Below are 25,890 nucleotides of genomic sequence, written 5' to 3' on the forward strand. Positions count from 1 at the left end.
AAAATTCAGTTTACTATCAAACGTAAGACCCAAAACTTTGTGCTGAGGTTGGACACTAAGATTATTATTGTAGATTGTTAGGGATGGTTCAAGAAGGATTCCACGTTTGCGGGTGAAGCGAACACATGCAGTCTTTTCAGGAGAGAACTTAAGCCCATTACTGTCAGCCTCTCAGTAAGCTTGTTGATGCCTAGCTGAGCCCTGCGTTCACGGACTGAGAGGTTACAGGAGGAAACTGGAATTTGTAAATCATCGACGTAAAGTGAATACGGAACCGACGGAGGGATTACAGAAGCAATGGAGTTCATTTTAACTATAAACAAGGTGACAGTTAGCACTCCCCCCTGCGGCACTCCATTTGCCTGCAGAAATTCACGGGAAAGTGTGTTTCCCAGCTGGACTCGAAAGGTGCGCCTGCCTAAATAGCTCTGAATTGCACGAAGCTTACGACCACGTAGTCCGAGGTCAAACAGGTCCCTCAAAATGCCAAAGCGCCAAGCCGTGTCGTACGCTTTCTCGAGATCGAAGAACACGGAGAGGCAGTGCTGCCCATGTGCAAAGGCCTCACGCACAACAGTTTCGAGACAAACCAAGTGGTCGGCTGTAGACCTTGATGAACGATAGCCACACTGAAATTTGTCGAGCACCTTACCATGCTCCGATAGTACATTAGTCTGCGATTAATCATTTGCTCCAATGTCTTACAGAGACAGCTAGCTGGTAAGAGCAATGGGCCTATAACTGGAAATACAAGAAGCATCCTTACCAGCCTTCAAAAGTGGAAAAACATGTGCTACCTTCCAAGATGAAGGGAAATAGCCCTCCTGCCATATGGGCTTATAAAGATATAAAATGACATCGAGTGTAGAAGGATCAAGATGCTGTGGCATTGAATAGTGTAAACCATCTCGTCCAAAAGCTGAGGGCTTTGTGTTATGAAGGACTGCGAGGCGCTCGTGCGAGCTGAATGTAGCATTATATTCCTCCTGCTCACCTCCTGAGGTTTTCAAGGGATTGCTCTCGGCCTTCAGTCTGTGTCGAAGGAAAGTAGATGCATAAGGATGTGAACTGGATATATGTTCAAAATGTTCTCCAAAAATATCAGCTTGTTCCTCGAGTGTGTCTGGGCATGTTCCATTTCTAAAAAGCGGGGGGGATTTTAAATGCATGATAGGAACCATTGATCTTGTGTATTCAATCCCAGACCGCCTTAGGTGAGGTACTGATATTTATAGTGGAAGCATAGCCTTGCCAACTTTCCCGCTTGGCTTTTCTTCGGACGTAGCGTGCACGGGCCTTCATTTTCCGAAAGGATATGAGGTTATCTCTAGTGGGGTATCGTCTCAGAATACCTCAAGCCCGATTTTGTTTCTGGCGTCTCTTCACATTCGGAATTCCACGAAGGCTATGGCCTCCTAGGAAGAAATTGAAATGTCTGCGAGGTCGACAACTTGGCTGCTGTGATGATGCGCTCGGTTAAAAGATGATTGAGTTGGTCAATTGTGAGACTATCGAGACGGGAATATGCTAAAAGCGATGCCTGCTTGAAAAAGGCCCCAATCAGCCTTGTCAAGCTTCCAACGAGGCGGGCGTGTATGAATTAAAAGAGGGGCTACGCTACAGGTTAAAAGAGTAGGAAAATGATCGCTTCCACGTGGATTGGAATCCACACTCCAAAAAAAATCTGGAAGTAGCAGAACCAATTGAAAGGTCGATGGAAGTTGATGACAAAGATGATAGACTAAAATATGTTGGCTGGCCCGTATTAAAAAGACAAAGACTTCGTGTGGTTGAAACTGACTCAACAATTTTTCGTCTGAGATCCTGACGTGTGCTCCCCCATAAAGGGGTGTGACAATTAAAATCGCCCATCAAAAGGAAAGGCTCAGGAAGCTGGTCTAACAGCGAGTTAAAATCTGAACATTTCAAAGTAAAGAAGGTGGCAGATATAAAGAGCATACTGTAAGAGCCTTATGGTGCATGAACCGAACAGCCACTGCTTCAAGTGGTGTGGACAGTGGGACCTCTATGCAGGGAACTTCTCTCGGGAGAACCACCGCAACTCCCCCAGAGGAACTCACAGAGCTCGGACCATCCCTCCGGAAAACGTGGTAACGTCTGAGGAAATTGGTACGGCTGGGACTCAAATGAGCCTTTTGCAAGCACAGCACTCGTGGCTTGTACTCCTCCAGAAGATGCTCTACATCATCCAGATTTCTTAGAAGGCCACGACAGTTCTACTGTATGAGTACTGAAGCCATTTTATGGACAAAAAACGGAGCACATGGAAAAGTGAGTCAATTGCCTCACTTCGGGGGAGTTACGAGGTTGTTTTTTTTTATTTTCGTTTCTTCGTAATTTGCCACTCCATCTCGTCCTGGTCAGAACCCGGAGTCGGTGAGGGGGCAGACAAGGCAGCACCAGTGTTCTCCTGACCCCCGCAGGCACTCTTGCCTGCTGGCCCGAGAGGTTCTGTGCCGCGGGTCCCCAATCCGCGGCCACGACCAGAACTAGGTGGAAAGGTGGTTGATGTACTGGGGAGGGGTTCTACCCCGTCCATCTGTTCCACCTCTTCTCCCGACAGGGAACCTGCGTGCGAGCCACGCAGCTCATTGGTTGCTGGCTGTTTCTCCAGGGACTGAGGCCGAGGGCCTCGCTTCTTCTCCTCCTTAGGAGAGCGTCCAGTGTTGACAGGTGCAGCCGGTGCTGGCCTGTCCTGAGCAGAGAAAGCAGCTAAAGCGCCCTCTCCGCGAGAACAGGAAGCCTGCTGACCCTACGCCACAGTCTTGAAGGGTAGGGCGGGCACGGCTATTGCCGGCGCACCCTTGCCCAGGGGAGCAGCATGCTGCTCCTGTTGAGGGGATGGGGCCCTTAGGTCAGCCGCCGAGATCTCGGGAGAGACCTGGGTGGCCCTAGTGTCCAAGCGTAGTGCAGGGCCCCTGCGCACCACCTCGGCGTAACCTCCCTTTGAGAGGAAGGACAGCTTCCTTCTAAGCCTCCAAGTAGGTGCTATTCTCCTTTGCCTTTAAGGAAAGAATTTATTTTTCTTGACGCCAAAGGGGACAGGTGCGGGAGTAAGCTGGGTGGGGCCCACTGCAGTTACTACAGCGGGCCGCTGCCTCGCAGATGTCAGCAACATGTTCCTGGCTTCCACATTTCGTACAAGTTTCTTTCCCTAGGCAACTGCGTGACCCATGCCGAAAGCGTTGGCAGCGGAAGCTCCGTTGCGGGTTGGGGACATAGGGACGGATGCGACACTCGAGATAGCCTGCCTTCACAGTTTCAGGGAGGGTGTGTCTCTCAAAAGTCAAGATCACGTGCTTTGATGGGGTTTCCTTGCCATCCTTCCGGAACATAATACGTTTAACGGCGACATCACCGGCATCTTTCAGTCCTTGCAGAATTTCTTCCTCGCTAGTGTCGAGGAAGTCGTCTTCAGAAAGGACTCCACGGATTGTGTCGGGCGTCCGGTGAGGACTCGCGGACACTTCGACGTCGACTATGCTGGTCATCTTGGAGAGTGCCTCACTTTGAACTTTCGTGTTTACTTCAACGAGATGGTCGCCAGAGTGGAGTTTTTTTGCTTTGTATGAGAACCCGATGAAGTTTTGTAGCACCTTGGCTACCACAAAGGGGGACAATTTGGACACTGGTTTCTCTTCAAGGTTCGAGTGGATTACAAAAAAAACTTTGTAAATGTTCCCATTTCAAGGGCTTTTCCAATGACTTGGGACTCAGGGCGAGGCCTTTTGGAAGCCTGCCTTGAACCGGGTTTAGAGAAAAGGGGCGCCATATGAAGGGCAGGAACTTCGGCATCTAGCACACCAGCCACCTCGGAGTCCAACGAGGAGATAGGTAACATCTCATAACAGGTCTGGCTTGTCTGAGTATGTTAGTTTACCAGTGCTACTAGGATGCTATAATTAACCGAGTGTGGGTCAAAAGAGAGTTCTGTCGCCACCCAAGGTTAGCCCTTGCCGCCAAAGAAGGTGAAATAAGAAGGAAGAGGAGAAGGAGAAGCAAGGTAAGAAATGAGAGGTGGAGAAATGCGACTGACTGAATCATCCTGGTCGGGCCAAGCCAGGACACCCGTCTACGAGAAGCAGGGGCCGAAGCGATGTATTGCCTTGTCTGGGGGGACCCGAAGGGTCCAAACGTACCCCGGGCTCAGCTCAACCGCAAGGATCCCCCTTTCTCCAGACACGGGTACGCCACGCACAGACAGATGTGGGTGGGCAAACCCACATGGCTCGGGGTCGTAGTGACGCCAGTCACCAAGCACCTACTAAGGTAGGTGCCCCCTGCGTGCGGGTATGGTGGCCCACGTGGCTGGGGTCCGTGGTGACGCTACTCACCAAGTACATACCACCTAAGGTGCAGGCCCCCTATGGGGCTCGGGGTCCGTGGAGACGCCACTCTCCAAACACCTGCTTTCACAGGTGCCCCCTGCGGGGTCAATGTCGTCTGTGACCAAAATCTGAGGCACAATCTCCCATTGGCTGCCGCGCGTCATCAAGGGACGAGGCTCCCATTGGCGCTCGTGCGGCAGTGCGGGCCGGGGCGAGGCGTGTAGTGTGACCCGCCAGGCGGCTACGACTGCCCGAGAGGCTTTCCCGGGGCCAGACTTGGACGTAGTTCAACTACTCTACTCAAACTACTGTAGTTTAACTACTTTTTCGAGTAACTTGTTAACTTTCAATTACAACTTTATTTGGGTAATTAGTAGTTTAATTTAACTACGTTTTTTATGTAACTTCTACTCAAATTACTAACTGTACTTTCGACATCTAGTGCTAATTTTGCTTATCACAAAAGTTTGAGTGCAGAAATGAATAAGACGCCGGCAGATGACGTGCCATTCGCGAACAGGAGACCCCCTCACATTTTGTTCCAGAAACTGCATCACAGGCGTCCTTGGGCCAAGGTGGCGACAAGCAGCCAAAGCATAACACCACCGCGCACGAACGCGGACAGGGATGCTTAACAAGCCTTGGTCGGGTATTGATCTAATCCGGTAATGCACGCAGGCGCCGCGCCTCCAGCTGCAACCTTGAAAAACTGGGACACTCCGAGGGTTTTTGTTTTCATGTTGTCTGCCTTTAGTGAGTTCTGACTCAAGCGGTTTGGGGATTCCTCGAGAAGCGCCACTGGAATAACCTCGCAGCTGGGCGCCTGTTCTCATGGTCGCCTGGTCGTCGGCGCATACTCCCTTGCAAAGCCCGACTCCCCCACGCACAAACGCAGGCACGGATAATCCGTCCATGGGAGCACGTTCCCGCTTCCAGCTGCAACTGTACCAGCGACAATGCGTGTTTACGTAATGCTTCGCGTTCTTTCGACCTTCCACGCCAGGAAGACCTCCTCTTTGTTGAAAACGATTTACTTGTCAGGTGTGTCAGGCGCATCAGGACACCGTGCTGCCGGCGAGGATTGGGAGTCGCCCTTGGGAGACCCCTTCGTAAGACCCGACGTCAGCGGCTAAGTATACTTCGTTTCATTTTTTGCTCAACCAAAAACAATTCTTTTTTTTTCAGTAGCATAGCACTAGTACCGCAACGAGACGCGCAGTCGTCCGTGAGGATCGCATCGTCGTGGCGCGAGATTTGAACCCTTGACGGTCAGGTGCACTGGCTCAGCGTACTCTCGAACATCGTGGGAATAAAGAGAGGCCATCATAGCAATCTCAACTTGCCAAAGAAAAAAGAAGGAGACTTTGTTATAAAAGACCCTCTAGCCGAGGCAAACCTCAGATGTTTCGTCATGGACACCTAAGGTGCCGACACTCGCTTACCCGACCCTGCAAAGACTGTTTCTCAAAATCAACGCTGCCGTTCCATCCAGCTCGTCGGTGGAACGTCTTTTTAGCTTGGCTGTGGACGTCTTTTGGAGGCAAAGGAGAAAACTCTCCTATCGAGAACTTTAAAGATCAATTGGTTCTGCGAGCGAATAAACTATTTTGGTGAAAACGCAAGCCATAAAAAGACTGCATTTATTTTAGGCTCGCAGGATTTTTCACAGATCAAAACTGCTGTTCATTTTGCTCCCACAAAAATATAAAAAAGTAACTTCGAAAGTAATTTCAAAGTAACTTGCTACTTTTTTTATAGTAGTTAGTAGCTTACTCAATTACTATTCCAAATGCGTAATTTCCATTCTACTCCAATTACTTTTGGCGTCGATACTGAGTAACTTAACTATGATGAAAAAATCCCTGGAGAAGGGTAACTAGAGGGACAAGGGACAAACATAAATCTTCAAACACAGCTAGGTGACTGGTGAGCGACCGAAAAAATCCGCCTGGTCCGGGTATCGAACCCGGGACCTCTCCATTACAAGTGGAGCGCTCTACCAACTGAGCTAACCAGGGGTTGGACGTCAGTAGAGCAAACGGGTTTTATCAGCCGCCACCAGTCTAACACCAACAAGGGTGAAGCTTGCAATTTAATGTTATAATTATAATGCAATTAAATGCAAAAGGGCAAGCGAGCTGAGCAATAATGATGAAAATAATCCCTGGAGAAGGGGAACAAGAGGGACAAGGGACAAACATAAATCTCCAAACACAGCTAGGTGACTGGTGAGCGACCGAAAAAATCCGCCTGGTCCGGGTATCGAACCCGGGACCTCTCCATTACAAGTGGAGCGCTCTACCAACTGAGCTAACCAGGGGTTAGACGTCAGTAGAGTCAACGGGTTTTATCAGCCGCCACCAGTCTAACACCAACAAGGGTGAAGCTTGCAATTTAATGTTATAATTATAATGCAATTAAATGCAAAAGGGGCAAGCGAGCTGAACAATAATGATGAAAATAATTCCTGGAGAAGGGGAACAAGAGGGACAAGGGACAAACATAAATCTCCAAACACAGCTAGGTGACTGCTGGCGGCTGATAAAACCCGTTTGCTCTACTGACGTCTAACCCCTGGTTAGCTCAGTTGGTAGAGCGCTCCACTTGTAATGGAGAGGTCCCGGGTTCGATACCCGGACCAGGCGGATTTTTTCGGTCGCTCACCAGTCACCTAGCTGTGTTTGGAGACTTATGTTTGTCCCTCGTCCCTCTTGTTCCCCTTCTCCAGGGATTATTTTCATCATTATTGTCCAGCTCGCTTGCCCCTTTGCATTTAATTGCATTATAATTATAACTTAACTACCTTCTTTGAGTAAGTTGTACATGTCTACTTTCCCCTCCACCCGCTGGGTGTGCCCGCTCCACCCGCCGACGGCGGGGTCTTGAAGCATCTGGGTATACCCCTCCCCCCCCCCCCCCCCTTCCCCTTCCCACACTACGAAATGGAAGGCGACAGCGCGCGATGAAGAGGAGTGGAAGAACTATAGGGTGCCTACATGTTTCCGCTCAGAGGAGCGGCGGAAACATGTAGGCACCATAGGAAGAGCGGCATTCATGATTTCGCATTCACAACTAATAAGGGCCGCTTCAGACGGGGCTATTTCATCCGGCAACTTAAAGGGGCCCTGCAACGACTTTTTTACTAATTTTGAATTTGCGCCAAACCTGAGCACACTGAACGTAGTAACTTAGTGAAAGTTTCCTTTTCTCGAAATTACCTTTATTTTAAAAGTTAGACAAATTAAAATTACAAAAACAAGCAAAAAATAACCTCGCTCATGACGTCCTTGTTTGCTTCAGAGTGACCGTGAACTAGAGGAGAAGTAGTGAGCTCATCGAGCGCTAACGGCTGCCGCACTCCGTGTCGACGGCTCGAGAGGGTGCCATCAAAGCGTGTTCTGGGTAGGCTGTATGCAGTGGGTAGCCAGAGCGGCTTTGATTGTATTTACTGCGCGATTAAATACTAATTCGGCATGACACTTCATTGGTCACAAATGACAGCAAACACGGGGTAAGGATCACTTCAGAATGGGAGCTACTTTGCGCTGCCATACCGCGAAACGGCCAAACCGCAAGACAAGGCTTTTCGCCGAAGGCCTTCGGAACGCTTGGAGCCGGTCGGATCCTCCTGCCCATACGACCGCAACGCCGCTGCGTACATCCGGGACCTTTCCGTGTCGGCGCCTGATCCCGCTACTCCTTTCTAGTATGCGCCGCCTTTTCCACCGCTTGGTGGCGGGTATGTCGACGGGTCATTTCTTGTTTCCGTACTTTGTGAACTGCATTCGTTTCTTTTTTGATCTAAAATACTGAACAAAAACTACTTTTATAAATAATTGAAACGGTTTTATAAATAATTGAAACGGAAGCCACAAAATCGTCACTGGTGATGTCAGACGACTCTCAGGAACTTAGCGGCGTCCGGAACCCGCAGCTATCCGCAAACCGATTTGGTTTGAACCATGCTTGACTCACGTCGCACCTATGCACTTGTCCTTGACTGCGCGCAGCCTTTCCGTGTCGGTTCCGGAAAGAGCCAGCCTGGCCCCCGCCCTGGCCAGCTCATAGGACAGGGATTCGCCGATACCGCTGGATGCTCCCGTAATCCACACCACGCTGCCCTTAAGGACGCCTGCAAAGTAAAAGGTACCCAGCATCCAAGGGCCAGGACCATTGGACGAAACCATGAAAAAGTGGCAAAAATGTGCTAAAGGTAATAACAAAATGAAGGAAGAACTGCGTCATCGAGCTATCAACGTTACGTGGTGACTGCCAAAGAATTAGCGCTCGTCCTTTGTATATTTTAGCTGCCTGTGTCATATTTTTATTGTTATTTGCTAAGCCAGCTTTAAAAGACTCCAGGGCCATTGCAGTCGATAACGTCTACATTGCAATAGACCATTTGCTGTATTACCCAAGCATCAAGGAGAATGCAGGGATTGGTGCTCCAGGCGCCACACGCGCGCGCCTTCCCTGTATAAGAGATTCGAAGTAAATATCCAAAATAAAGCGTTGACGAACGCGCGCGCAAGATGCCATTTATTTTAGGTATTTGCTTTAAAAATGTTGCTACTGCTGAGGCCATCACGTGCGGCGCGTGGAACACCAATCCTTGCATTCTCCTTGACGCTTGGGTAGTATAGCAATAGGTATATTGAGGAATTAATATGCACAACAAACGGCATGCACGGTTTAAACAAAACAGAAAGTGAACGTTTCGGCGTGCGCATATGTTTTGGATAAGGACATCAACCACTATGTTTTGCGCGAAACAGCAGTCAATTCGCGGAAGACGTTCTCTAATATCATGTGTGAGGCGTGTGGTCGGTTTGCCTTGCTGCATACCCGACCCGGAGGAATAACACGGAGCCAACGGTTTCAACAACAAGAAACTACATTTAATGGGACGTGGACAAGACGATTAACATTGCTACCGGCGCTGCCGGAGTCCAGGCAGCGACTCTCCGTGCGCCGCCTCTGATCTGCCTTATCAAGGCGGCGCATCCGATGTGCGCGTGGCTGGCGTGACGTCGCCGCCACGCGGGAAAACTTCGGCACCTTTGCCTCGCAGTCGGGCAACTTGGCTGGGGAGCCGCCAGGGTGCCCACACTTCCCCCCCCCTCAAGCTTCGTCCGGCATGTCGATGACGGGAGACGTTGTGGGCGTCAGGGGGTGGATGCCGCTGTTCGGCGGACTGACGTTGTAAGTCCGGCCGGCGCCTGCTGGACGAGCGCGGCGGCTGCTGACGAGCGCGGCGGCTCGGTCAGCTCCAGCTTGTCACTTGAGCTTGTTCTGGACCAGGCCTCCAGCAGGTGGCTGTTCTGCACGTGGTCCATGGTTCTCTGGGCTGCCCCTGGCGCGCCGACGTCCTTGGTGGCCCGGTCCACCATGAGACCGGCCGCCGTGTCATTCCGATGGCGGCTGTGGTGACGGTGGTGTCCATGAGCCAGCTCCACAGAAAAACAAGGAAGCAGACGACATGGAGCTCAGTTGAGGGTTGAGCCTAACGTTATCTTCGCACCCCTTCCAGAAAGTTTGAAATAACGGATCTGAGGTGGGCACACAATCTTCTCCCCCCTCTCTTGAAAAGGGGGCAGATCCGTGGAAGTAGAAAACTACCCCCAAAATGCGAGAGAGGCAAAGCCAAGGAGACAAAAAAAAAGGGTTCCTCTCTCTTTGGTGTCACCGACGTCGCACGTTATACCGCCGCCTTGGTGGAGACAAGGGGGTTTCCGGAACGGGACTGCCGTCAGTGTCGTTCCGGTCCTGCGAGGAATCTTCGTCTTCTGCTTGGAAAAATCGTTTAAGGTCGGTGACATGAACAGGTCCGGTTTCCTCACTAGACTCACAGTTAACTAGTTTGTAAGTGAGTGGCGAGCACTTTTCACGCACGCGAAACGGACCTTCCCACCTGTTGGCGAGGGAGGCTGCGAAGCCTCGAGCGGCGTCACTCAGTGGGTGAGTACGCCGGAGCACAATATCTCCCACCTCGAACTGCAAGTCACGTCGCCCCCGGTTGTACTGTTCAGCCTGCTGTACCCGGGCGACGTCTAGATTTTCTCTGGCCTCTCGAAGGTTATCGGAGAAACGCTTTCGGAGGTCCTCTGCGAACTTCACGTAGGGGCGAGGCCTTCCTCCAGACTCTGTAGAAAGGAGGCTGTTAGAAAGCGGGAATGCGAGCTCCTTGCCGAAATTTAATTGGGCAGGAGTGAGACCCGTTGACCGATTAGTGGTTGTACGGGTTGCGAATGCCAGCTCGGGCAGTTTCGCGTCCCAGTCCTTGTGGCGCTCGGTGTAGGCCACTAGCATCATCTTAAGGTTTCGATTTACCCTTTCCGTGATGTTTGCTTGCGGGTGGTACGGGGAAGTTCTTTTGTGCTTGATTCCCAGTACCGCGCATGCGTCCACAAACACCTTACTCGTGAGATAGGAGGCATTATCGCTTACAAGCTGTGCAGGAAAGCCAAACCTAGCGAATGTTTCGAGTAGACACTCCCAGATTTTTTGCGAATCTAGCTTCCGCAAAGGGAATAACTCGACCCACTTCGTGAAGTGGTCGGTTACCACGAATAAGTACTGATTACCCCGGGTACTACGTGGGAAGGGGCCCATGACGTCACAGCAACAAATCTGCCAAGGGCTCTGACTCGCGATTGGTTGCATTAGACCGGGGGGCTGGCCACCACGTGGTTTTGCCTTCTGGCACACCGAGCAGCTACGAGCGTATCGGAGCACATCCTGCCTCATGCCTGGCCAGGTAGCAATTTGGGATAACTTTTCGTAAGTCTTGCTCCCACTGCTGTGTCCTGCCAAGGCAGAGTCATGCATGTATCGGATGAAAAGCTTACGTAGCTTGCGGGGTATCACGGTCCGGAATGCCGAGCCATCCGGATCGTCGTCGGCCTGGGGGATGTAGCGCAGCAGGAGGCCGTCGTCGCTCATCAAGTAGGAGTCGAACTCCTCGTCACTTGGGCGGTCGACTGGACCTCTTGCTGCCAACCAAGCGGACACGCGTTGGCAGAGTCCGTCATCCAGCTGCGCCTTGCGAAGCTCCTCGCGGCTCACCAATGTACCCCACCGTGAATCTGGGGATCCTCGTGTCGTGGCCGCGACGGTCACCAAGCCATGGGTATCCTGCGAGTGTTCCTCGGGAAGTGGAGCACGAGAAAGCGCATCAGCAACTTTGTTAGTTGACCCCGGGCGGTACACAATGGAGTAGTCGTACTGTTGTAGCGTAAGCGCCCAACGAGCAAGACGTCCAGCTGGATTCTTAAGTCCCCTTAGCCATGATAGCGCTAAGTGATCAGATTGAATCTGGAACGTTGCGCCATCTAGGTACATATCGAAGCGCTTCAAAGCATGAATAATGGCGAGGCATTCACGTTCTGCGACACTGTAGTTGCGCTCGGCTGGAGTTAGCGTGTGGCTCGTGAAAGCAACTGGCCGAAGCACACCGCCATACTCCTGCAGCAAGACAGCACCCAGGCCACAGTCGCTTGCATCTGTCTGCAGAACGAACGGCTTGTTCAAGTCTGGGAGCTGTAAACAAGCGTTGTCAGTCACGGCTCTTGAAAGGGCTGCGAATGCGCATTGTTGTTGTTCGGCCCAACACCACTTGACGCCTTTTTTTAGAAGGTAATTGAGCGGTTGTGATATCTCGGAACAGTGTGGAATGAAATCCCTGTAGAACGCAATCATTCCGAGGTATCTTTGTAGGCTCTTTACGTCATGTGGGCTTGGGTATTCCGTTAGCGCGCGCAACTTATCTTCGTTAGGGCGGAGCGTGCCGTTATCCACAACGAATCCGAGGAGGTTAATCTTGGGCGCGGCTAACTGAACCTTTCCGGGATGAATCGTGAGCCCAGCATTACGCATTCGCTCAAGTACAATGCGAAGGTGCTCGACATGCTCTTCGATAGTTCTCGAGAAAACAACCACGTCATCCATGTATGCCATGGCAAATTCGTACTTCGAGTTTCCAAGTACAACATCCATCAGGCGTTGAAAACTGGCTGGAGAGTTAGACAAGCCAAACGGCAGTCGGGTGAACTCGAACAACCCTCTGTGGCAGATGAAAGCCGTTTTTGGAACGTCTGATGGGTGAATCTCGATCTGAAGGAACCCCCGACTGCAATCCAGCGTTGTAAACACGGTCGCGTTACCGAGCGCGTACATCACGGAGGAAATGCTGGGGAAAGGGTAGCTGTCTCGTACGGACACATCGTTAAGCCGCCTGTAATCCACACAGAGTCTGGCTGTTCCGTCTTTTTTCGGGGCGAGAACAACGGGGAATGCCCAGGGGCTCTTCGACTCACGTACTGAACCGGTGTCGATCATTTCCTCGAGCGCCGCATCAAGGAGTGCCCTTTTGTGGACGCTGATCGGTCGAGGGTTGCACCTCCGAGGCGGCGCGTCACCGGTTTCAATACGGTGCAGCAGAATGTCAGTCTTTCCAGGTGTTTCCGTGAACATCGGTGAGAAAGACTCCAGGACGGCTTGCAGCTCCTGCTTCTGCTGGCTGCTTGCGGGGCACTTTCGCAACGATTCTCGAACGCCGGCAGGCAAGACGTCTGGCACCGTGGTGAAGTGGGCTGCAGTGGTCGAGTTAGGGATGCAGTCCTCCCTTTTGGTAAATGGAGTCAGCTCCGGTTGTTGTCCCAGCCGGTATCCACCACCAGAAAAGTCGAGTGTCATGCTTTCGCCTGTAATGAAATCTCGGCCCAAGATCACGGGTACCCCAAGTCCTGGCATATAAAGAAATCGCTGACGCCGCTTCTTTCCATTAAACCGAATCTGCAGCCTCACGGCTCCTCCAGCTGTTATCGCTGTACCAGAAGCTAGCTGCAAACGGGTTTCGCACTCCCGGAGGCTTATCTTTTTTGCTTTGCAGAGTTCGAAAACGAAATCCCCTATGAGCGAGATAGCGGCCCCGGAATCCAAAAGTGCGGCAATGGGAAAATCGAGCAGAGATATTGTCATGCGCGGTTCAATGATGTTAGGCTCGGGCTGGATTCGACATACCGATGGAATCTGTGCCGCGGCCTGACCGCTCCCAGGGACTGCACCGGCCGTCGGCGAGTGGCTGTCTGGTTTCAGCGTCGCCGGCCGTAGTAGTTTCCCTGGTTGTTTTGGTTCCGGCCCTTTGCCGCCGTCTCGTGCCACCTCTTGTTTGTAGTGTCCAGAAGCCTTGGACACTGCTTTCGGTGATGGCCGGGCTGCTCGCACTCGTAGCAGCAGTCCGACGACAGTTGCCTGCTTAGGCCACCCGCACCGAGGTGCCCGTCGGACCGCCTCCAGTGATCGGATAAGGAACCACTATGGGAGGGCCTCCACCAGGCTTGCGACTGGCTGTTGTGGGGAGGGCTTGTTCCGTTGCGGCGGGGGTCAATGCTGCTGGGCTGCGGGTTTGCGACCGCACCGTGCCAGTTTTCGCCAGCACTTGCAGGAGCAGACTGATGAAGATGGTTCGCTTGAGTGGTGATCTCCGTTGGGCCCCAGCTTACGATAGGGCACGGCCAACGACCTCCCACCTGTCGTGGCGACCCCCGCCCGAAACCCTCACGGGCCTCGCTGTGACCTCCGGGGACCTCTCGGGGAGAGTTAGGCGAACATACGCTTATCCCGCACGGGATATCACCATGCATGCCACGCCAACTCTCCTGGTTGACGTGGTGGGGAAGGGAGGTCTCGTTCGGACAGTCCACTTGCGTGGAGGCCTCGGGGCCCCGCCATGCGCATGCCGGCTCGAGCGCGTACTTGGCTGGTGGCGGCGGCACGTAGTTCCGCTCGGCATGAAGAGCTTCCTCGATGAGGCGGGCGCCCCGGGCTAGCTCTTCAAGGGTCTCAAAGGTGCGGTTGATCAGGTAGGCGTGTTACCTGGGGTGACACTGTCTTCTGACCCGAGCTACTCTGTCCGACTCCGGTGACTTCGGGTCCGCCCTCTTGAAGAGCTCTTGCATGACCCGAACGTACCGGACCAGACTTTCATCCGGGTGCTGCGTCCTTGCCTCCAGCTCTCGGAGAATCTGCGTCGCGTAGCCTGCAGGCAGGAACTCTTCGCGAAGCCTTGTCTGGAAGTCCGCCAGGCTGGCGAAGGGGGTCTGTGACCCCAACCAGCACCTGGCGCTGGCTTGTAACGCCAGCGGGACAATCCGGTCCACGATGAAGGCTTCTGAGGCACCGGAGGCAAGGTGGTACGTCTGCAGCTCGCCCAGGAAGTCTGCCACGGACTTGACGTCGTCGTACCCCATGTAGACCGGAACAGTCAAGTGTGGCCTGGGCTCTCGCGGTGGGGTCTCCTGCTGGCCAGGCGTGTGGGCCAGGCGCTGCATCACGGAGTCGCACATCTCCGTGACCTTCGTGAGCAGGTTCATTTGTGCTGCTGCGGCCATCGCGGCTTCCTGCTCCCGCATGAGCATTCCTGCAAGCACACAAAAAAAAGAAACGCCCCCAAAAACCCAACACAAGCGCGCAAAACGATTGCCGCGTTCACAAATACACGGTCACAAACACGCCAATACAACAAACGTGGACGTGACGGAAGCACGAAACAACGATAGGAAACACGGGGAATATGAAAAAGGCTTACCGAAAGAAGAAACCAAGCCCCGTGAAATTCCTGCGAGTGGGTAGCATACCACGGTTGGGCGCCATTGTGGTCGGTTTGCCTTGCTGCATACCCGACCCGGAGGAATAACACGGAGCCAACGGTTTCAACAACAAGAAACTACATTTAATGGGACGTGGACAAGACGATTAACATTGCTACCGGCGCTGCCGGAGTCCAGGCAGCGACTCTCCGTGCGCCGCCTCTGATCTGCCTTATCAAGGCGGCGCATCCGATGTGCGCGTGGCTGGCGTGACGTCGCCGCCACGCGGGAAAACTTCGGCACCTTTGCCTCGCAGTCGGGCAACTTGGCTGGGGAGCCGCCAGGGTGCCCACAGGCGTGATACTTGCCGTTGAGAACACGTGGAAATTTTGACGAAAGCGCAGTGTCGCAGGAAAAAGGTACAACTCGCCGAAAGCAAGTTTCTCCGGTCTGGCGGCGTGTTCGAAGCTTCCTTGGCACGCCGAAGTGCTGTGTGTCTGTGCGTTCGCACGCTTGGATACCGATCAAGAATTGACGCCACGTGAATGTGTTTTGCTAATGCAATGTGCGTGTTCGTGCGTGCGGTCGTGCGTGTTTTTTTTTTTGTTTTTTTTTTTTGACGTTGTAGACGATCTCGGAAGAAGGGTATAAAAGCGTTGTATGAAATTAATTTTGCTAACTGAGCTTCAGAGTCTTGGCTGTTACCTTCCTTCTGTTTCTTATACTTCCTTCCCAGTGTCAGTGTTAAAGGTCATTATTAAGGGTTGTAAGTATGATTCCGTGTTTTCGGAGTTTATTCTTCGTCCAGTACAATTTTTTTTTATTTCGGAGTTTATCGGTGTTTAATTTTCTTCAGTTCCAAATTCTGCAAAATTCGGAACTTAATTTTGCAGTGTTTTTTTTATAAAAAAAATATATATATTCGGGTGTAAACGTGTGCTAGATTAAAGAGAATTAGCATCTAGCAATTAATATTTTTTCAGCTTAATTCGGCGTTGGCGCTTTTGCCATTGGCAATACTGATTTGTCCCACGACAAAAGTTGCAAACAAGTGTTGCTTTTTAAACCGGATCGGGGGTCTGTCGCTGCCTCGGTGGCCGGTAAATAAATAAGTAATAAATTAGAAAAAACAAAATTAATTATTTTAGATAAATACATAAATACAAAATGAAAAGTTCGAATAAAAATAAAAAGTGAAAGATAGATGAATGTGTGTATTTTTATTTTCAAATTCAATGTTTGGAGAATTATGACGCACAATAATTAGGACTCAGAAAACCCAGCAGTCATAAATCAAAGCGCATAAAGGAATTTACACACAGGGCAGAAGGCTAGTAAGACTGATAAAGCTGATGCTGAAATTATGCAATAGATACGAGAAAGATCTCTAAGCCCAATATAAATGGGTACGTAATGGAATTTTGGCATACGTACTTACACAGACAAAGGGTCTAACAGGCGATGGCGATTTCCAGTTAATAATATGACGAGGGCTACCGCACGTAAACCAGTTTTCTCTAGCTTTTTGTGTGTATTTTTGTAAACGTTGCGGCGCTGTATCTTTTCGTCGGTATCAAAAGGCTTGCTGGAGGTGGGCCACGGGCATGGTTTCATTAAAGAGACCGCGGCCAGCTACGGGCCGGCCGTAAGACCACTGCGGGGCCGGTGTTTGGAGACCCCTGATATAAAAGCATCCCCAACTGCCCTCCACCTCTTCCCCCTTCTATGAAATCTCTATGCTTCACAGCTTTCACTGTTACAAAAACACGACCCTCAAAAAAGCACAAATATTATGCCCGAATTGGAAACCGGAACAGTGGTTTTCGTCGTGACCCGAACAACCTGTTGTTCTGATGAACCTCGACGAGATAAGTGGTAAGACTGTCCTTTTCAATAATACGAAATTAAAAAAAAAAAAAAAGAAACAGGAGTCGAAATTTGGAGATTATCGGATAAATCCGAATTGACGAAAATTTTAACGGCGGGTGTTTCTCAGAGTTTTTCGAATTTCCACGAAAACACCGAACCCTAGTTGTCGGGACGCATAAAAAGCCGAGAGGGAAATGGGAGGACAAAAAGAATGAAAAGGGAGAGAATCCTCGACGTGACAGAAGATATTTCTGCGCGTGGGCCTTTAGCATCGCGCTAAGATTTTGCACAGAGATTGCCGAGGAGGTGGTGCATTAAGCAATTTCCGTACAAAGCCTTAGCTGGATACTTTGGGAAACTGATTTATGCGGTCCTCAAAGGGCCAGCGAATGTTTTGCGATCGGCGGCTACATTCTTGGATGCCATTTTGGTACCGATATGTGGCAGTGAGGGAAAGGAACCACGCACCTACTCACCTGGGGATCGACCAAACTTTGAAAGGAACACCAAGGGAAGGTCAGCGTCGGCGTACTTGAACCAGACGAGAAACAGCCCCACCGCTAGCAGCACCAACAGCAGCAAAGCGGCCAACGGATGTCCGAACAAAAAGCAAATCATGTCTTCTTTTCTTCTGGCGATTTTCGGGAAGACCCTGATATAAACCACCGCAGAGGTGTATCTACGACACACCGGGCGACCCTGCTCCGGCAATCTTCCTCGACTCCCGGCCGTCACTCGGCGCCTACTCGAACTCTCCACTTTTTTAACCACGCTGGACCCCGGAGGACACTGGGGGCCCTCGAAGCCAATCCAGTACATTGTGAGTATCACGTGAACTTCGGGGAAAGGCACCGCGACAGCTACGCGACAATTTCGCAGCTGTTAATTGGCTGGGATGGCTCGTAGCGTCCGCTGCGGGCCATCGTGAGGTGAAGCGAAGTATAGATAACAGAAAGCGTGACCGATGCTCCGCTTTCTTCGCTCAGATACATTCGAGGCAAGCGACATTCGCCCCCGCGTTATCGGGTTCGATAAGATGTTCCCGGCACCACAACTTTCGTTCGTTCCCAGTACGCGTATTTCGTGTGTTCGCCGGCGCGAGCAGACTTGGAAAGTGATCCGTTACTTTTTTAAGTAATTTTGTAATTGCCACGTTAGTTTTTTTTGTAATTTGTAATGTAATTTCGTTGCCGCAAAATTTTGGTAACGGATTACTTTGGTTACTCGTTACTTTTTAAAAATAGGAGCGTGATACAATAACTGGAGCAATGCGAGCAGAACATTCAGCAACATAAGGACAGCAAGTTGAACAAAATAAAAAACATCAGGAAAAAGAGAATAGATAGCCGAAACGAAAACACAATTTCTCTTTATTGTTCAATGGTCTCGGCAAGTTGGAGAAAGAACACAAGATTCGCTTGCACGCTGTAGCGTAGCCATTTTTTTTTTTTTTTAATCTCAACGCCGCATCTCCCTCCCTTTGTACCAAAACACTAGGCAGGAACTTCAGCGAATGGAAAGCATCGGGGCCACTTCACCCATTGACGAGCCAATCGGATAGTGCGCGCCTGTGGTGGTAATCCCAAAACCAACCGGAGGAGTCAGAATCTGCGTGGACTTCATGGCACTCAATCGTCTCGAAGAATGGCATCCTACTCCTTCCGATGAGCACGCAGTCGGGCTGTTTTACAGCGTGAAAGTATTTTTAAAGCTGGATGCCTATTCAAGATTTTGGCAAATTCCACTGGACCAAGACAGCAAGAAGCTCACCACTTTTATTTTGCCGTTCGGAACGTTCTTCTTCAACAGACTACCACAGCTTTCGCTCCTGAGCATTTACAGAAGCAAATGTCAACCTTCTGCAAGGTATCAAAAAAGTGGTGTGTCTCATGGACTATTTCCTCATTCGGGGCTCATTTAAGGGAAAGCATAACAACACACTTCCCACCGCGAAGCAACGTCTAACCAAGGCAGGAGGGACGCTTAACGAAAGGAAATTCCCATTCAACGTCATTCTTCACAGCAAACCTTTCAAGGTGTAGATAACGTTGTTTGTTGAATTTTCGAGGCGCGACCAGACGGGATTGGATTTTAAAGCTAGGTGATCTTTTAACCTCGTTCCGCGGATGAAGTTATAGAAGTCGTCGCAGCGGTCGACAGATCTGTCGATGGAGGTCAGTAGAGACTTTGCTGCAAAGGGTAGATATTTCGCCATCATATTAGAGCGCAGCTCTTAGGCGCCCTCTTCCGGCTTGAGCGGCGTCGCTGTCGGCGTAATTGCACGTTGCATTATGGGAAACGTCCATTTAATGCAACGTACGGGTCTCACTCGTGACCTGCGCGTTGCGTTATGGAAAGTTTCCTATAGTGACGTCACGAGGGTCCTGCGCGTTGCATTATGAGAAACGTCCCATGATACAACGCGCATGTCTCACTCGTGACCCGCGCGTTGCATTATGGGGCGTTTCCCATAATGACGTCACCGTGACGCCACGAGGGTCCCGCGCGTTGCCTCAAGGGACTTTTCCCATGATGGGATGTTTCCTCCTCCCTCCCCTCCGCCTCCCTCCTTCTCCCTCTTCATCTCCTCCTCCTCCTTCCTCCTCTTCCAAAAGAAAATACAGTGCTGAGCGAAGGAGGAGGAGATGAGGAGGGGGGAGGGGAGAAGGGGAGATGCCAGCTACCCGTTGTGCAGGCATGAGATATCACCTTTCATAAATCACAGAGAGCACGAATGAAAATGTGGTGTAGTCGTCATCCAAGTGGCCATCTACACGGGTACGGGTCTGTGCTGCACCCATCGATCTCTGTGGCACGTCAGACGAAGTTGGTAAATTGTGTGCCGCCAAGGTCGACAACGGCTTGCGCGTGATAGCTCTGTATCTCTCGCTTTCGGCACTTACCGAATATTTCGTGCAAGACAAAGAACTCCATACCAGTCATGCAGGAAAACATCCCATTGGCCCCGAGGGACGTGCACTCACTGTTCTCCTGTGCCACCTCGGGGGAGCACGCTCAAGACTAATACTGAAGAAATCAAAACCGCTGAGCAGGCTTCGACAGAGCCGACAGCAAGTAGGATGACATCGATAGTGTGACGTGCTTCGTCAAAGTGTTGACTTTAACACTGTCTCGTTCTCCCGCCTTGATCCTGGAACCGGCAGACCTTATGCAGAGTGCAGCTTCCAGATGTGAGAACTACATTTCCTTTCTCCAGACAAGCGGTGATCGAGAATATTAGAATATATATACCAGGGGTGGCCAAACTGCGGCTCCCTCCCCTATCCACCCCTTTCCCACTTTTCCGCCTCCCTCCCGATCACACGAGCACTTCCCCAAAAGGAGGAACGGAACGCGTTTTAAATTGAAAGACAGGTTGGGGTTTGCTATTGTTGTGCTATTAGTACCTCACACACAGTTGGACTACTTTTGAATCAGATAAATTGAAAGTAGTTCAAGTTTCGTTTATTGCCCTTCCGCCCCCCCCCCCCCCCCCCCTCCTCCCCGCGGCTCTTGGAAGTTTCGTGACTGCTTGCGGCTCTTAGGCCGGATCAGCCTGGCCACCCCTGATATATACGTTTACATATATAGGTGAGGCAGAGTAGTTTCGGACAGGGAAAATGTAATAAGTCAAAGATCCGTACTTGCGGAGTTGCTATGCTGGGAGTTTATTGTATGTATTACAACAGTTTCGCCGAGAGGCTCGGCTTCGTCAGGAGATGGCATACATGTGAGGACATCAGATTGCGCAGAGCAGTAAGTAGCTAATTGGGCGAGAAGTGCGTGACATCAGGAAAAATAAAAGTAAAAAAAAAATATAGAAAAAAGCAAACACATTAAAACAAAATCGAGCACCCAGCAAAAAAAAATAAGTTTGACTTGAGCGCGCTTTTACGGTAGGGCGGCGGGTTTCAAAGCTAAAGAGGTGTATATGAGATCTCCGACACTGTGGTTGGTACAATAGGTCATAAACGGACGGCCCAGGCTCTGGAACGACATCTTCGGTACAAGTTGCACATAAGGCTAGGCCGATGTGGGCGTCCGCTTTCCCTGTCTACTTGCGTCTACTTTCCCACAGAACGCATATACAGCTAATCATTACGTTGCGCATAAATAACATAGCGAATAGCCAAATCGAGAACACGATTCTCCATATAAATTCACTCTTCACAAATGGTATCTTCACACGAAGCCTTTATCTCTGTCCCTCAAACAGCTGAAATCATGCGGTTGATCGCGGTGATTGGCAGTCTGCGTGCTCCGCGGAAAAGCGAACCCTCAGGTTTTTTTCTGTAAACAGTGCGGCTGTTACTCGAGTAAGTACGGTCCAATTTTGAACTTATCGCAAAATACTTAGCTAAACAAACAATAGAACTTATAAAGGTGTTTTGTTTAAAAATATCTACTCACCAGATATAGGTAGTATGGAATCCGCACAACAAACGAGCAAAGTATAAGAAGAAGTTATAGTTAGAAGCGAAAAAACAATTCTCGATTTTTGTGAATTTCCGGTATTCAAAATACTGCAAAATACACAGTTTTCAAAGCGGAAACCAAAAGGTGTTCGGTATAAAACTACATACTTTACACCTGCATGTAGCGTGTAACTAAGACCACAAACGAGCAAAGTTTAAATGAGTTTTTTTCTAAAAGCGAGGAAAAATATGTTTTAACACTGACCCCATACAGTCCCATAGCGGTTGATGAAATAATTTTAATATGTCACCAGGCATCAACATGGCATGAATACTTCGTCTATTTATTAGCCAATGCTTTTTATCATTATACAATAATCTGCGCAAATCTTTGAATGCGAAGTATTTACTTGTACCTTCATAGCAACGATGGCATTGTTGTTATACACAAATATTTTGTCACTCACTTCAGCAACTGGGAATAAAAATACAAGGATCAGACGAAAGAAAAGGTTTTTGTTTTGTATTACACTTACTTTATAAAGTAGCCTCAGCACTTTGACCTCCTGTTTTGGGATGGGATGCAGGGTCCTAAATATATGGAGCGCAAACGACAGACGAGGAAACGAAGAAGACTGCAGAGACAGCTAACTTGTACCACAATTTAAAAAAAAAAGCTGGTGCATTTTACGTTTCTGGAACTAACGCAGTGTTGTTCGCAGTGCTATTGAGCTAGTCAAGATATTTTTGTCTGTGTGTGATGTCCTAAACTCGATAATTAGCACCAATTAATGAGCTAAGTTTTTTTTAATGTAATTTGCGTGCAAACGCTCCAATACAAAATGTTGTGGGTCGTGTTGGGAAACATCGTGTTGAGAAACATCCCATAGTAGCGTTTCTATCAAGGTAACTTTCGTGTGTCTAACCTTTCCAAGCTAAAAAAAAAAAAAAGCGTTGGCTTTTAGAAACAGTTTTACGTGACGAAGGGCGCTAACATCGCAGTTTGCTAGCATATAGTCATATAATTATTGTTTTTAATCTCGCGCGATTTTTCTTAAAGCTTGAGAAAATTACCCACACATGCTACCTTGATCAAAACGATTTTAAGACATGCTCGCCACATTGAAACCTTGTAGTTTAGGGAAAACCGTAGGATTGGTATACTCAGTTTCACTTTATGTTTCACCGCTGCTGGCGTCACAATCCGATGAAGCCAATCAGGCAGCCCCAAAACTGCCTCGTCACGGGCCTCGTTGCCTTTGTGGATTTGCCCTGAGGTTTGTCGTCCCCCGACTAAAGCAATCAGGTACAAAAGTATTTGCAGGATCGTGGCGCGCTTACTGTCGATCACAACTTTGGCGCCTCTTTTTGCCTTTTACTTCGGAAGGGTATACCCGTGTTAGTATCCCGACACAACACTGCCCACCCGTGTAGTAGTTTTAATGACAAGTCCTTTATTCTTCCTTTCTTTCTTGTGTCCAGGAACAGCCGAAGCCTGAATGTTGGTACACACAAATGCACTTTTTGTACAAAAAAAAAAAGAACACAAAAACATTGATCCTAATAAAGTTAAATGCTTAGGGCATTTTTAAACGAGCGTTCACTGTCAAAGACATCAACCTCCGCGCTGAGTGTATTAAAACTATTTTTAATACGCAACATGAAGGAACGCGAACGAAGGTCTTGCACATAGAACGTGTTGGGGTTGCGACTGCTCACGCGTGGAACGTATCAAGAGAGCAGAGACACAAGTTCAGAACAACTTAATGTTCCATGCACAGCTTTGTGCAAAAATACTTAATCTCGAAAATTTCGCCGAGCTATTAGTGTCTGCAAATTCATCCTGTGTAACATTGACTCGTGACTAAAAAAAAATCCGTCGACCGTAATAACGATCGTACACAATGCGTGCCAGCTTCCTCTGAAGATGTTCTAACCTTTCAGAGCCTGCCACACTTAAACATTTCCAGACCACGGAGTCGAACTCAAGTTTTGAGCGCACAATAGAGATGTAAAGCCTGACAAGACACGAGGGCTCCTTGAAATCGCGGGTTATTCTCAAAAATAAACCTAAACGTCGGAATCATGAACTCACCAAATTTGACAAATGTGCATCAAAGCTGAGGGTAGAATCCACATAGACGCCCAAATCCCGCACACAATCCACTCAACGTAATGGTTCGTTATTTAGCTTATATACAAAAAATTGAAAACACATTTTTGCGCGATAAAACAAATGACAAGCGTTTCTTTCCTATTTAAACACAAGTTTTGCATTTCACATCATAACGAGATTGCACATGTGTCTTTTTGCAAGTTCGCAATCAACATCCGATTTGATATGTCTGCATATCTTAATGTCATCGGCGAACTGGAGCAATTCGGGATATTTTACACAACGATAAAGGTCATTAACAAAAATATAAAATAGCAAAGGTCCCAGAGTTGTGCCCTGGTTACACCAGAAGGACATATGTATGATCTCGATAACTCACCGCTAACACGAACTCTGTTAATGCGCCCAGTCAAGTGTATGTATTGAACGACAGATATAATGGCAAAGACACTCTGTATTCTGACAGTTTGTAAATTTATAGCTTATGATGCACAAGATCAAATTCCTTGCTCAGGTCAAAATAAATGGCGTCGACCTGACCTCGGTTGGCGACGACAGTACCAACGCAACTGAAATAGTTTGCCAAGTTTGTTTCCACGGACCTAGACTTAATACAGCCATGTTGTGATTCGTTTAAAATTTCTTTAAAATTACTAAAAATATGCATTTCTACCACGCTCTAAAAAATGACAGTCCTTCAACACTGAGAAAAAGCCTCCGAAACGGGCTTTAACGAGCCACTACAAAGGCCGATGCTGGGGCGAAGGACATAGTCTAAAATGGTAGTAACGTTGTGTTCTGTTGTGGTAACGATAGAGCGAAGTGATCAAAATAAGAGGAAACAAAAACTGAAGGTCGGTTATGGTGGCGCCTGTGCGCGTCTGCTGCAAAGCGTGTAAAAAACGCGAACAAATGTTAAAAAAAAAAGTAAGAAATACGTAGAAAAAGTTGCGCGAGTTGTTTTTCGCTTACCTCAGGTGCGGGTGGACTTTTTTCAGGGCGCACACGCCCTCAATATCGCACTCTACTTTCCAGCGATCGCACAAAATATAGCCTGTTTTGACTGCGTAACTGCTTGCGAATAGTATATCCAGGAATAAAGAAAAAAAATAGCATATCCAGTGACCCGGGGACTCGGAAGAGCTGTAGCTATGACCGTAAGTTCGATTCATCTTTTTTTTTTATTTATTTTTCAGAACTTGTTCATAATATCTTACGTTTTCTCCGGATCTATATTTGTCTAATAATTATGTTGAGAAGAGGCTACTGCGTTTTCTGCGAGGCGTCAAAGACTCTTAAATTAATTGTTCGTACTTGTTGAGTGTTTTAAAGAGCAAAAAACATGTAGGTTATACAACTAAAAAGAATGGATGTTTCGGAAAATAGAGGCTATTATTATTACTATACTTCTCCTTAGAACTTTACTTCAATTTATAACTTCGCAATAACTCGACGCTACGTCGTTATGAACAGTGAACTAAAAGACCGCCGAGTTTATGTAGATTACGTGTATTTTCCTGTGGCAGCGAGTGTACGCAGGAACCACGTATTGTTCATCTGCCATGTACGTATAGGCATTTTTATTCGAAATTTGCGAATCGCTGCACACGTCGTCGGCTTCAATTCGAAATATTGCATATACACCGAGAACAAGTCAGTGGCAATCTGGCGGCAATCTCCGTCATGAAACAAAATCTTGACTCCTCTTTGTCGTCACAAATTGCGCATCTGTTTTTTTTTTTTATGCAATTTAAAATGAAAAAGGATGGGATAGTTTTATATGTTATGGTACCCGCCAGGCTACATCGCCTCTTTTTCACAGAATATAGATTAAAAATATTTTTGATATGAGGAGATTATCTTGGGTTATGGTAAACATTTACGCCCTACAATAAATATAAAAAGATACACTTAGATGAATGTGCGTTTAAAATGCACTGTTATTTTAGATTGAACGAAATCTCACTAGGCGAGGTGTGACTTGAAGTTTGCTATTAGGTCAAACTTTCATTATCATTAAGTTGTGTGTTTTTTTTTTGTTTTTTGTTTTTTTTCTACAGCATGAATTAACTGAGAGAATTTTTGCGATTGCGTTGAAATCAATAAGTTTCTGTTTGAACATTTGTCCGATGTTTCTTCTAACTTCTATACTCGTGTTCACATAAATAAAAAAAAGGACGTTTCGCGCGTTATTCATGCGCTGAGCGAAGCATAGCTTCTTACAAGATTTGGTTATATCGAAGGAAGATACGATGCTTTTGGCGTTTGAAACGTGTACGTCTTGATGAAACAACATAAAGCTAATGTAAGATGCGCCTACATATAAACATTCGACAGAGACACTTAGGACTGCTTACGTGTAGGAGTGGGAAACATTCCTACACGCAACGTATTCCTACAAGCAGTGCGCCACGTCTCTCTTTTTGACACGGCGCTCCGGCGGTGGCATCACGCTGCCCAACTCTGCAGGCGCGGCGAACTCCGCCGGCTTCACGACGGCTTCCGTGACGAAGCATCTGGGTTGCTGTGCTTTTCTTTGTGTTTTATTTCTG

General features: G+C 48.8%; 1 protein-coding gene across 1 annotated transcript in view; it reads right to left on the minus strand.

Annotated features, from left to right (window-relative positions):
• The window catches only part of LOC115309048 (dehydrogenase/reductase SDR family member 7-like), a 42,937-nt gene extending 25,234 nt beyond the window's left edge, over window positions 1-17,703 (minus strand). The window contains exons 1-2 of the mRNA XM_029967207.3: window positions 17,284-17,703; window positions 8,332-8,481 (exon numbers count right to left, since the gene is read on the minus strand). Coding sequence (XP_029823067.2) covers window positions 8,332-8,481; window positions 17,284-17,626 — 493 coding nt within the window. The 5' untranslated portion in view covers window positions 17,627-17,703. The remainder of the gene's footprint in view (window positions 1-8,331; window positions 8,482-17,283) is intronic.
• Between the last annotated feature and the right edge of the window lie 8,187 nt (window positions 17,704-25,890).

The sequence above is a fragment of the Ixodes scapularis genome, unplaced genomic scaffold, assembly GCF_016920785.2.
Source record: "Ixodes scapularis isolate PalLabHiFi unplaced genomic scaffold, ASM1692078v2 PGA_scaffold1__304_contigs__length_218370807, whole genome shotgun sequence".
NCBI lineage: Eukaryota > Metazoa > Arthropoda > Arachnida > Ixodida > Ixodidae > Ixodes > Ixodes scapularis.